Source organism: Ictalurus punctatus, chromosome 25, assembly GCF_001660625.3.
Source record: "Ictalurus punctatus breed USDA103 chromosome 25, Coco_2.0, whole genome shotgun sequence".
NCBI classification, from domain to species: Eukaryota; Metazoa; Chordata; class Actinopteri; order Siluriformes; family Ictaluridae; genus Ictalurus; species Ictalurus punctatus.
Genome location: NC_030440.2, coordinates 7,719,878 through 7,733,288, shown reverse-complemented (window position 1 = coordinate 7,733,288; position 13,411 = coordinate 7,719,878). Strand labels below are relative to the sequence as shown.

The following is a 13,411-nucleotide window of genomic DNA, read 5'->3' as shown; positions in this document are numbered from 1 at the left end:
CGGGAATAACTGAGCGCGCGCATGGAGAGATGAATGCAGCCTTATGATGGAGCGCGTTTGGAATCTCCTGGTCTCACTGAGGAGCGCGCTGCTCTGGAGCATCCTGTGGCAATCAAGTAAGTTCAACTGACACGTTGCATTCTTGACAGTATTGCATTTGTTTAAACAATACAAATTGGCCTAAAATGGGAACATATCAATATACATTATTACAAACCGTTGTTCCCAGTTCTACTTGGGGACTACCCCAGCACTGCACATCCTCATCAACTACTTATTATGAGCTGATCAATTGAATCAGGTCGGGGAAAACACCAAAATATGCATTTCTGGGGAACTCCAATGACAAGCACTGGAAAACATGTCTCTCTAGGTTGCTTTGCTTTTCACATTTTGCGCCTGACTCCTGCAGAATTATTTGATTTTCCTTTACTTTCTCAAATCTGTTTCATTCTCTTTATGCTGATTCGTATTATTTGTGAGTGTAATCTGTACCAAGGTGTTCTGACCTGATATGTCTCGCCATAAGATAAGTGGATAGAATGTATGTAATGACCCTTTTATCATACAATGAGCTAACCCTCTGTGAACATGTTATCGCATAAATTACCTGAAAACTTGGTATATATTGGGTAGACTCTCACACATTTAGTTAGACAGAAAGGAAGAATGCATGACATCACCGAAACAGAACCCTGAACACACTCGCATGTTTTTCCATCTGAAGAACTTTTTACAAATAAAAATTCATCTGCTGGGAAGATCCTGTCTCCAGACTTCTCCTTCCACACTTTGCATCTGGCTGAAGCGTGTTTCTGGTGTAAAAGCAACACCACTCAAGTTTGCATTCTGCACCTGTCTACCACATACCATTTTGCAGCATGCAGTCAGCCCATTAGGAACTAGCACTTATAGAGAAGAGTGAATATATTTCAGCAACCTGACAGCTTGGTGGCGTACCGCACATCGAGCAAGCACAAGAATGTCAATGAGCGAAAAAGAAAAAAAAAATCCCCACAGTTTTGGACATACAGAACATTACATACTTTATGTACAGAACCATTAATTTCATACCCTAAAGTTTCATGCACATCTGTAGAGTAGGGAGACAAAAGCAGACAGGAGCAGTGTATCATTGCAGGATCTTGCATGAGTCTTGATCTACCACTCCCATAGATCGATCTCAATAGATGAATCTTTCCACTTGATCTAAGACTCTCACAAATCCCCTGGCCAGATCTCCAGTGGAGACAAAATGCTGGTAAGTCTCTTGACTTCACTGCATGTAGTATACTAAAATAAGTTTTTGTGCTTCCTTTCATTTAAATGTTAAACAAAACACTCTAACTAAATTCTCTAAGTGTACATAGCCAGTATTGAAACAATATTGGTAACTTAGCATATTTTTCCAAAAGAATTTAGAGATGTTTGACTTGTGATTATAAATATCCGTGTGCAAATAACCAGAATTGGTGAATTTTTGCCAAATAAAGTGAGTGCTCATAAGCAGGATGTTTTACCATTCGATCTCAAAAATCTTCCAGAGCCAAAAGCTCGATGTAGAGCATAAATCTGACTTGATAATGAGATGCTGCAATTTGCTCAGAGGTTGATTTATTTATTATGCTGTAATCGATAAACTAGACCATCCCTAGGGAGTTTAGTGCTAGACTGAGCTAATCACACTATACTGCAAGAGCTACTAAGGCCATGCCGACCAGCTGGCCTCTCACATTCAGTGCAGTCCCCCAAGGCTCAACGGTAAGATCTGTGCAGCTTGGAATTGAGGCTTGAATTTGGCCATTCGGCTGCTTTGCCCAAAATACCTTTCTGCTAAATTAAGAAAGTTGTCAGTCACAGTAAGGCAGGAAAGATGTGCCAGGTGCAGTGATGCAACATAGGGATTGCAGAACATGACCCTTTCAAAAATAAAACCATCAGTTACTAAATATGTTCTGTGTTACCCAAACCACAATAAAAGCTGTGAGCCTCTGGCCCAGTATTAAAATATCATAATAATGACCATGGATATTAGAATTTGTCTTTATCTGTGCATCTGCTTCTAGGAAAACAAAAATGGAGAAAATAAGTGGGGGAAAAAGCTTATACAGGACACAGAGGCTTAGGGCAATGGTATGTGTAATTGTGGGTGATTAGGGTGTCTGTTGATGTATTCAACATGCAAGTAATGCTGACTCAGGACATCTCCTTTAATTTTTTTAACAGACTGCCATCCTCATGAATTTAATTATGCTATGCCAATTTTGCTTAGGTACAAATATCCATATTTCCCAGCAGAAAGCTCAAAAATGTGTTTTATATGCCAAGAGAATGATTTCTTTCGACCTCTTCCAACAAGCGAAATATGTGACAGAATAAGCATATGGCATTAATCTGTTGAGATGACATGGAAATGACACTGACTTTATGTTGTTCCATAGGCTGCACAACACTGATTTAATCACTTGCAAACCAAATGACTTCCTCACAGTTCCAATATTGTCAGTGATGCATGTCTGTGTAAAATGCTCATAAAGCGCTTGCTTTTGCACATTCCATGCATCAGGTTAAACCCCACAATAGTGTGCCGTTAGATTTTGTGAATGAAAAATACAATGTACTCAGCTCCATCTCTGAAACAAATCTTTATTACATTGGCAGTGTCCTGTTATGAGAAGACTCAATCACATGCTGAGGATGAACTCTTCAAGAAGCTTTTTGTTGGATACAACAAGTGGTCGCGGCCTGTGCCAAACACCTCAGACGTGGTCATCGTTAAGTTTGGCTTGTCTATCGCCCAGCTTATTGATGTGGTAACTGTCAAAGCAAACAAACAAACAAACAAACAAATAAAAAAGCCTGAAATACACAGAGAAGCAGATGGGCAAAAAAAAAAAAAAAAAAAAAAAAAAACCTTTAATAAAAAGTATACATGGATTATTTCTATATTTCTATAGTTTTTTTTCTATTGTCTTTATTTATTTCTATATTTATGATTTCTTAATTAAATTTTGATTTATTTTGTCAGAAAATTTAAATGGCTAACACTTGTACTGGGTGTTGAGTCATGTTCACTATATGGTAAATCTTTGACTGAGTGAAATACAGGCTTCTTTTGCGAACAGCTGATTGAGCAGCTTCTTCCCAGCTCATTGTGGACTGTTTGTCAAGGCACATTGTAGATCTTCTGTGATTACCAGTGTAGATCACTGTGTTATAATTGTAGCTGCATTTCTACCAGTTGGGTTAATGTTAATCGAGATCATATCAAGAAACACATGTGGTCTACTAGAATGTTTTGAACATCAATTATATATCGAAATATATATGATGTTTGACATCGAGGTGATATGTAGTCTGATATGGATCGGTTTGAATAGGACACGTTTGACTGACAGCCCCTCATTATCACAAGGACAAGGTAATACTGAAATAAATAAACAGGATTGATTTTTTTTTAAAATTGAATTTTCAGTTTGGCAGGCATGCATTACCAAAGAAATATGCCAGATCATAAAAAAACCCTCTTCTGAACTGGATTGAATTTGTAATCAAATACCATATTGATGCTGATTTTATGGCAGAAGGATTACTTCCATTTTACTAACAGGCTGTGCACTAGTGAGGCTTCAGTGTGGAACCCTTTATAGATTTTATTTTCTCTGTTGTTGCGCAGGTGCCTCAGAGCCTTAACAATATTTTTTTGACTTGCATGTTTTACACAATATTTTCCTTTGTATATTCAAGCTGGTCCTCTCATATATCCTGCCTGGAAGCCAGACAGCTCTGATGTTCAGCAGTCAGCAGAGTTTTTAAATTATATATTGGATTTGTATATGCCAGCCTTTGATATTGCAGCTGGCCAAGATGGCTTGTTGTTATGGAAGTGCGCTCACGCATAATCTGCCCATCCAAATTCAATTAAAGACTGTAAAGAAAAGGGAAACGCAAATTTATATTTCTTTGAAGTGACCTAATCTGCCACTGACACACTGCAAATATTCATTTTATAAAGGTAGTAACATCAGCTTCCCCACAAACCACATTAGCACCTATAATTCGATAGTCCTGATGAGTCATATGTTCCTTGACAACAGTCCATCAGGATATTACACTTCAGATGCTGCTACTGGTGCAAACCCAGCTTCCTGTCTCATACTCTCCCACCCACTTTTTATTCTCTCTCTCTTTTTTTTTTTACGCCTCTTCTCCTCTGTAGGATGAGAAAAATCAGATGATGACAACCAACGTCTGGTTGAAGCAGGTGAGTCAAGTATTTTAACGTCTTTTGGGAGCACTTCGATCAAATCTGTTTGAATTTAAAATGATGTCTCTACAAAAGCTATCACCTGGTTTAGATTAGAGTACATTTTACAGTTAGAATTCAGATTAGCATGAGGGTTATAGTTTAGACACGGTTATGATAAAACCACGTGCCATCAAGATCCATAAAGAAAGCCTCAGTTGGTGTCAATTGACAACTATGAGAGTTAATTGCAGTGGTACAATATACACCCTGTTCAGCGAAGATGAAAGGGAAAATCTACACTGTGATAAAAGCAGAAATAATAACCTCTAGCCTCTTCCACAGGAGTGGAATGACTATAAATTGCGTTGGAAGCCCTCTGATTATGAGAATGTGACATCCATCAGGGTGCCATCAGAGCTCATCTGGGTTCCAGACATTGTGCTGTACAACAAGTGAGTAATATTAAACTAATCAAGAAAAAAGTTTATACGCAAACTACTTGCAATAAGCAAAAGAACTTCAATGTAAAGTCATGTACAGAAAGGACAGCAACATAAAATGTGTTAGTGAACTGTTTGGCCACGATGAGCTGTCAGAACAACTTATTGCTGCATGTCTCTGGAACTGTACTGGTGGAATGAACACCATGCTTCCAAAAGATTGATGTCTTGATGTTGGTGGAGAGCGCTTTCTAACATGTCGGTCCAAAATCTCCCATATGTGTTCAACTGATTTAATATATAATGATAGTGAAGGCCACAGCATATGCTTTAAATTATATCCATACTCATTAAACCAAGAATGTAGACAGGGGCATTATCATGCTGGAAGAGACTACTCCAATTTGGATAGAAATGCTTCATCATAGAATAGGTGCTGAGTCAGAAGAACTTTGTATTGATTTGCAGTTAACCTCTAAATGGACAAGAGAATCCAAAACATGTCAGCCGAAGTATAACAGAGTCACTGTTTTTTTTTTGTTGTTTTTTTAAAAAATGTATTCGTCACTGTGTCAGTGTTTGTAAGAACATCAGGGTGAGCGTGATGGATGATTAAGGCAAACTTTCTATACTGTAGGGACAATGCTGAGTTAGCGTTCACCGAGGAAGGTGAAATAAGGTTACCTGCTCTGCTACCACCAGTGTAATACAATAAGTTATTTAATACGCTCATATTTAAAAAAAAAAAAATAAAAAATCATATCAAAACACCACCACCTGGTGTTTATGAGTGGTATTACAGGTTCACTTTATCGATAGCCCTTAAAATGGCATGTCCTTCTCTTGGTTACTAAAGATGTGTAGAAAAAAATATATAATGAAATTACTTAATAGGCGAGTGGGCTAGGTTGTGAAATTCCCAATAGATACTGTGATGTTTGTTTATTGTTTGTTTTACAATATACTATCTGAAACACCATCTTGTGTTGTTTTTCAGTGCAGATGGAGAGTTCGCTGTGACCCACATGACCAAAGCTCATCTCTTCTACACAGGCAAAGTGCGCTGGGTTCCCCCTGCCATCTATAAAAGCTCCTGCAGCATTGACGTCACTTTTTTCCCTTTCGACCAGCAGAACTGCAAAATGAAATTTGGCTCATGGACATATGACAAGGCCAAAATCGACTTGGAGCGCATAGAGACCACTGTGGACCTCAAAGACTACTGGGAGAGCGGCGAATGGGCCATCGTCAATGCTGTGGGAACATACAACACCAAGAAGTACGACTGCTGCCACGAGATCTACCCAGACATCACATACTTCTTCATCATCCGACGCCTTCCTCTCTTCTACACCATCAACCTGATCATCCCTTGTTTGTTGATCTCCTGCCTGACTGTACTGGTCTTCTACCTGCCCTCAGACTGTGGTGAGAAGATCACCCTGTGCATTTCTGTCCTCCTCTCACTCACTGTCTTCCTGCTGCTCATCACAGAGATCATCCCGTCTACGTCACTGGTCATACCGCTCATTGGCGAGTACCTACTCTTCACCATGATCTTTGTCACATTGTCCATTACCATCACTGTGTTTGTGCTGAATGTGCACCACCGCTCACCAGGCACCCATAAGATGCCAAGTTGGGTGCATACTATCTTCCTCGACATCATTCCACGTTGGCTTTTCATGCGCAGGCCGGCTCCCTATGGACGCCGTCGGCAGAGGCTGCTGCTCCTGAAAAGTCGAAGGTCACAAGGACTCAGGGCTCCTGCTGGATCATGTTTGAGCACTTCTGCCAGCTGGTTCAGGGAGGTGGCTGAGGATGAGGAAGCAAACACGCAATGCTTTTATGAAGACCTAGAGTTGGGCACGCTGTCTTCTAATTTCTCTCTTTCCTTCCGCCCTCCTTCTCCTCGTCCACCTGGCTCCACCCCAACACCTTCTCCTCCAATCCCGCCTCCTCCTACTTCTCTGCCTCTGAAACATGGACCTTCTATGAGACATGATGCAGTGTTGGGTGCCAGGCATCCAGGGGGTAGAGTGAACCATACTAAGCGACAGTCAGACAACGAGCGATTCTGTCTGTCTCCCAGTATAATGCAGGCTCTGGAAGGAGTTCACTACATAGCAGATCATCTGAGAGCACAAGACGCCGACTTCAGTGTGAGTGAACAATCAGAAATAGTGAACAGTCAGTTATCTCCTTGCTCAAGTATGTCTATGTGGGTAATCTGTGGGCTAAAATATTAATCATGATTACTAAATACTGAAATCATGATCATTTATCACAGTGGGTCTTTTTTCACACTGAAACCATGGATGCTGCAAACTTTTAGGTCAAATTTTGAGATTTCTACTTTATATACTTCTGAAGAACGGATATATGCTTGTCTTTTGCACATATCTCAAACAGAAGTAGAGGTAGAGCATTTTAAAATCTAGAAGCTCCCAAAAGTGAAAACAAAGAAAGACACATTTAAAGATTTCATTACACGTCCACTGAAAGACGTCCCACCTACATATACATTTGTAACTTAATTACTTGGAAAACAAAATTACTGCCAAGTTGTAAGGAATTATACATTTACAATGGAGGTGACATGGTGACGCAGTGGGTATAACTGCTGCCTCAGCGCTTCTGGGGCCCGGGTTTGATCCTGAACACAGTTTAAGGGGGTTTTCAGAGTTTTGCATGTTCTCCTTGTGTTTGATTACCCAATCTTTACTTTGTATTCTCCATTGTTATCCAATTGATGGAATATATGAAGCTTGGCAGATTGGCTATGCTAAATTGCCCCTGGGTGTGAAAGGGTGTATGAATGTGGGTGTGGATGTTGCCCTGGATGAAAGAAAGAATGAACTAATTATTATTAATCATGACTATAGTATTATAAGATCTGGGTTCAGAATGAATGGGAGATTAAACCTTATAATTCTTAGATTACTTTATGTGTACTTGAAGTACACTCAGTGTCAAGTATATACAAATAGTGTTACTCTTGATACATAAGTTCTAAGTATACCTGAAGAGAAGCACAATAAGGTGCCAGGTAAACTATTATTTTTTATGTGAGCCAGTTTTAACAGTGTATAATACAATAAATCCAAAATACATTTTAACAGCAATTTAAAATCATATTTGTGCAAGTGATTAAGAGATTTGACTCTCCGTTAACTAAATGAATTTGGTTTTACTGTACAGCATTTTGGTGTACACTTCTTTTGCTTTCAGATGTGCTATAAAGAATAGCAACTTGACTCGTGATGCTAAACTAGTAAACAAAGCACAGAATAGGTTATTATAATGCCAAGGACAGCCTTCCTCACAGTCAGCGCATTCAGTTGTCTGATGAAGATACATGACCAGCATTATATAAATGCAGTGTACTTTGAAGTTAATATGTAAGTTTACTCTTGAGAAAAGTAATAAGTATTTGGCTAGTTTACTAAGAATCCTTTTAAAGTATTCTTCTGTAAGAGGTTTACTGCCACATATACTTTTTGTCCTAAATTAATCCAAATCAATTATCAAACTAGCGACTGGATAGTATATTAAAGAGTGCATTGTGATATACTTAATGCCATTATAGAAAATGTTAAAAATGTCCCAAGGTACTGTATGCTGTATTAGGGAAGTCATGGCAAATTGATCTATGATATAATTTTTCACCACTCATCTAAGGGTTATCTGATCCCATGATTATACCCACTAAAGTGATGAAACCCCTCAGATGAATGAAAAAACATCTTCAGGATTAAACCTGACTTAGTACTACTAGATGATCGTGGCTGAAGGTTATTTGGTATGTCTGCTTGTATTCCTCTCGATACATCTCTGATGAAAGAACTCATATAGCAAATAGACAGATGAGAGAACTCTAACATTGCCTCTCTTTGAACTCTCTGCTCTTTAAATGCAGGTTAAAGAGGACTGGAAATATGTTGCCATGGTGATTGATCGGATCTTCCTGTGGATGTTCATCATCGTTTGTCTGTTGGGTACCATCGGCCTGTTCCTCCCCCCATGGCTGGCTGGCATGATCTAGAGCCCTTTATATAAACTTGCAGACATGCAGTACGGGCCCTGTGGATATACTTGTCATTGCAGACAGTGAGCGAGTATGCCACATGGATGAGTAATATGGAAACTGTGAAAAAATATTTGAATGAAGAGCAAGAAATTCATCATGGAGCAGAATGTCTATCAGCACTGTGCGAGAGCCCTGAAAGCAAATTTATCTTTGAATGTAAAGCCTTGCAATGAATACTGATGAATAAAATGTGGCACCTTCAAAAACAACTTCTGCATGAGTCCACGCAGGGGTGTTCATTTTAGTTCTATCTATCTTTCTCTCTCAAGAATCAATGGATTAACTTCTGATGCAGTGAGATTTAGGGGACGTGACATGTACTGACACCACGGCAGACCCTTGGAGAACAGCTGCTAAGAGAAAAGCTGTAGTGAGCTGTACTTCATTTAAAATCCTGAGAATTCTGAGGGCCAGATTTGTTAACTATTATGTATGAAGTACCACATTTTTAATAGTAAAACATACAGCGTTCCTTCCCATTCAGAGTGTGTGTCCGTCTCGAGCCAAGTAACGGAATACATGTAATGGTGTTACAGAATCGGGATACAAACAACTGGTAACTGTAATCCATTACAGTTATGTCAAAAAACTAAGTAATCAAATTACAGGTAATTTTTTAAAAAATGGGAATACTATCAGGATTACATTTTTTTTCATTTAAAGAAATTAATATTTTGACATAACACAATATAGACAGTTGCTTAATTATAGTTCTGGTTCTCTCTTACCAGTTGTGACTCACATGAGCAATATCCTGGTGCATGCACAAATCAATTTTATTAAAGTTAATTTGGTAGAAATGAACACAAATTGTTCTCTGAAATGTTTTTATTAGGGTGACCATACGCCCTCTTTTTCCCCGGACATGTCCTCTTTCTCGGAACTTAAAAAAGCGTCCAGCCGGGATTTCTAAATTTGAGAAAATGTTCGGGATTCAGCTTTAGTTTCATTATGATCTGCTTATGGTCTAATACTGCTGCATGTATGCGCATATTTGCATTGCTTTAACCCCTCTCTGTAATTCCCGCCAGTTGATCGATTATAAAAGGCTTGCAGCAACTATTGGCCAAATTCCTCCCTCTAAACCATTAGTCTACTCTCAGCGAACACGCGAAGGTGAAGCACTGTTGTACACAGTTGCTTGACAATAGCAACAAATGACAGCTGTCCTGAGTCGAAACAATGCCCATGGCCATATAAGGTCATTTTAAATTTCATGTTATCACATTGCTTCGTATTGCATGTCCATTTAAATGTATAACTAATAGCAAAGAAGGTACACTCGTGGCGTCTGATTTTATTTTATTCCATGGACATTCAAAAGAATGTAGGAAAAAATATAAAACATGGGCAGAGTGAAACCAATTTTATTTATATATATTTATATGATACCAATATTGTTTCTTTTTCAGTGTATTAAAGTCAGCATTCATAGTAACACTGTTTTGAAACCTATTAAGGACACCCCTCCTCAAAAAAAAAAACTTTCCTCTTTTTGGAAAACCAGAATAAGGTTACCCTAGCTTTTGTGATGTAATGTTACCCTCATCAGGGACAGTGATTTTTGATTATTTATTTATTTATTTATTTATTTATTTATTTATTTTATTGAAACAAATCCAAACATTGAACCTGTTTTTAAACTCTAAAATAAACTCTGAATAAAAATATTTTAGATGGTATTGCTTTTCTCTTGATTTTATTTACATATGTGACACTGAAGTAATCCAAATATAATCAGATTACATTACTTTCATGTCGTCATACTTGGATTACGTTTCTGAAGTAAATTGCAACTGTAACCTTATACATTTTTAAAGTATGTCACACCATGACACTGACCAGGATAAAGTAGCTACTGAAGATGAATGAATGAATGAATGAATACTATGTCTCTGGATGTAATTGTAAGTTTGATTCTTACTTTTTTTATGCAGTGATTTTAGAAAACTGAGCTTCACATAGGATTAAGATAACACAGGGTTATTACAGTACACAAGCAAGCACTGTGTTCATGGCATACTGTATGTTAGAACTGGGAAGCTTCTAGCTTATATTTGTGTATACCATATTTCACATCACAGGATAGTTGGCTAATTGAATGGCTAATCTTTTGGCGTATATTTTTAGCAAACTGTGCCGTTTGTTCTACACTTTAGTTTTAAAATAAATAAAAAATAATAATTGTAAAAAAGTACTAATCAAGCCACTCTTTGCAACTATTATTAAAAGCAAACTGAAGCTTTTTATATATACACAGAAAACAAACAAGTGCTAGCTTACTGTGAGCATATATTTGTTCCTAACTTAAACATGTAAAGATGTGTGAACACACTGAGGTGTTGAGTCGGAAATTCCCAGTTGCCATGAAAGCAGCATTATTTACGTTGAGGGGATTAATAATGAGGCTATTCGATAGGAAAAACAATAGATTGAAATATGCTCCCAGACCCCTTCCTGAACAGGCTTAGAATATTTTATTGGTATTGGTAACAACATGTAATCAGTAAGGATTGCATGTAGACACTAATAGGGGCTCTGATATCCAATTCTCTTGGGGTTGTGTACCCTTTTTCAGAGATACGGCAAATATTATTGTGTATAGACCAAGAATTTTTAAACTACATATCAAGCAACATCAATGTTTACACACTCACAAAACAGAAACCTAAAAACCGCATGGTGCATGACCATACAGTAGATTTAAGCGTGATGGGAAAGGATTTCCTTTTGGCCCGTTGCAACAATATTCAGGTGCAGGAAGATACCCTGTGGTGCTGCCAAAATTGGTTCTGCCAGTTTTTTGGCAGACAGGTCCATCTTTGTTTTCTGAAGAAAAAATGTATGTTGTGGTCAATTAAGATATTAGGTTCCAGCATATCATTGATACATAGTAAGCAGAAATATATTTACTGTGTATGTAGAAACCTTTGTGATAGATTACTACACTTACTATATTGGCAGATGTTCATTTTTTACTTCATTCTTTTGTACATGGAATTTAATGACAGTCTTTACTGTATTTCACTTTACTGTATTTATTTTGCAAACTGATATTTAAGTATGTATAATGAATAGATTTCGGTATGCATACTTATTTTTTAAGTATGCATATAAACTTTGTGGCCATACTTAATTTGTGTACAACTTTTTTTTTTCAAGAAAGCATACATATTTTGCATACTTGTTTAGTATTTGTATATATTTTTATTGATTTGTTCTTTCATATTTCTTTGCTTAAAGACTTCTATGTATCAGTAAATTAGGTAAATGTTGCTTAGTTAATTAATCCATAGGGTAAGCTAGTTAAACTTTAGCTGGCTCGGGCAACTCAGACCAGGATGAATAAATTGGATGAATTAAGTGTTTCAGCACGATGCAGATACTCAAATTGAAATATAAGGAATAGTAAAAACCTAAGGCTTGATGAGTGACTGCAGTGGTGAGTTGGTGTAATGGGTAGTTTTAATACTTCATGTTCCAAGGGTTGCAGGTTCAATGCTGAACTGTGGTCACTTTTGCAGAGTTTCATGGTTCCTCCTGGGCCTGTGTGGGTTTCCTACAGGTTCTTTGGTTTTCTCCCACCTTTTGAAAACATGCCACTCAATGGTTAACTAAAAGTATGACTTGTGCAACTACCTTGGAACAGAAACATGTACAATGAAATAGTTTTAATCACATTTCTATGATATCACTGTGAAGATATGCATTTATTAAAACACACAGTTAAGAGTACTGTTCCCCATGTTCTTGGCAGCCATGAAAGAAGTAGAGCTTCCCCATGTCCTAAATATTACTTTTACCCCTGAAACTTACAGACGTGGATCAAATGTTTTGAAATAAAAACTTACTGGATTTTACAAGTATATTTATTTAGCAAACTTATTTTTAAGTATGCATATTTAAATTTTGGCATGCATACTTAAAATTTCTAGCATGCATACTTATATTTTAAGTATGCATATAAACTTTGTGTCTATATTTAGTTTTGGCACAACCTTTTTTTTTTTTAAAGCATACTTATTTTGCATACTTATTGTTTAGTATGTGTATATTTTTAAAAAAAATTTATTATTATTATTAGAATTTTTTTTTTTTTTTTACTGATTTCTACTTTCACATTTCTTTGCTTGAATACTTCTATGTATCAGTAAATTAGGTAAACATTGCTTAGTTAATTAATCCATATGGTAAACTTTAGCTTGGTCCTGCTGCAGTGGTGAATGAAAATCACAAACATGACACTTGTGAATAAAATTTTTTATATATTAAAGTAAAAAACATATAATATAGTTGTCTTGAATATCTCTGCAGCTCATTAAAAATATAAATGGGGCATCCATCAACTGAAAACATGCTTCAGTTGATGCATGAACATTTAAAGTAGCATTTTTGTATTTAGTTTCTTCTGTTTCTGAATAAATAAGCATTATGTCATCAAATCACAAGTCTGTTTTGATTTGATGGTCAGAAGCTGTACTAAATGACGAATAACCTAAAAATCACAAACATCACACTTGTAAATAAAATAGTTTTATATATGCAATTGATTAGATCCTTAAAATAAAGAGACAGATAAATAGTGAAAAAAACTTAATAATTGTTGGAATTATACAAATGAATCACCTGGAC

The 13,411-nt window shown here is 37.0% G+C and overlaps 1 protein-coding gene across 1 annotated transcript in view; it reads left to right on the top strand.

Moving 5' to 3' along the window:
- chrna2b (cholinergic receptor, nicotinic, alpha 2b (neuronal)) overlaps positions 1 to 10,435 on the top strand; it is an 11,024-nt gene extending 589 nt beyond the window's left edge. The window contains exons 1-6 of the mRNA XM_017455569.3: positions 1 to 116; positions 2,662 to 2,813; positions 4,220 to 4,264; positions 4,592 to 4,701; positions 5,687 to 6,851; positions 8,609 to 10,435. The exon at positions 1 to 116 is cut by the window's left edge and continues 589 nt beyond it. Coding sequence (XP_017311058.1) covers positions 44 to 116; positions 2,662 to 2,813; positions 4,220 to 4,264; positions 4,592 to 4,701; positions 5,687 to 6,851; positions 8,609 to 8,734 — 1,671 coding nt within the window. The 5' untranslated portion in view covers positions 1 to 43 and the 3' untranslated portion in view covers positions 8,735 to 10,435. The remainder of the gene's footprint in view (positions 117 to 2,661; positions 2,814 to 4,219; positions 4,265 to 4,591; positions 4,702 to 5,686; positions 6,852 to 8,608) is intronic.
- The last annotated feature ends 2,976 nt before the right edge of the window (positions 10,436 to 13,411 follow it).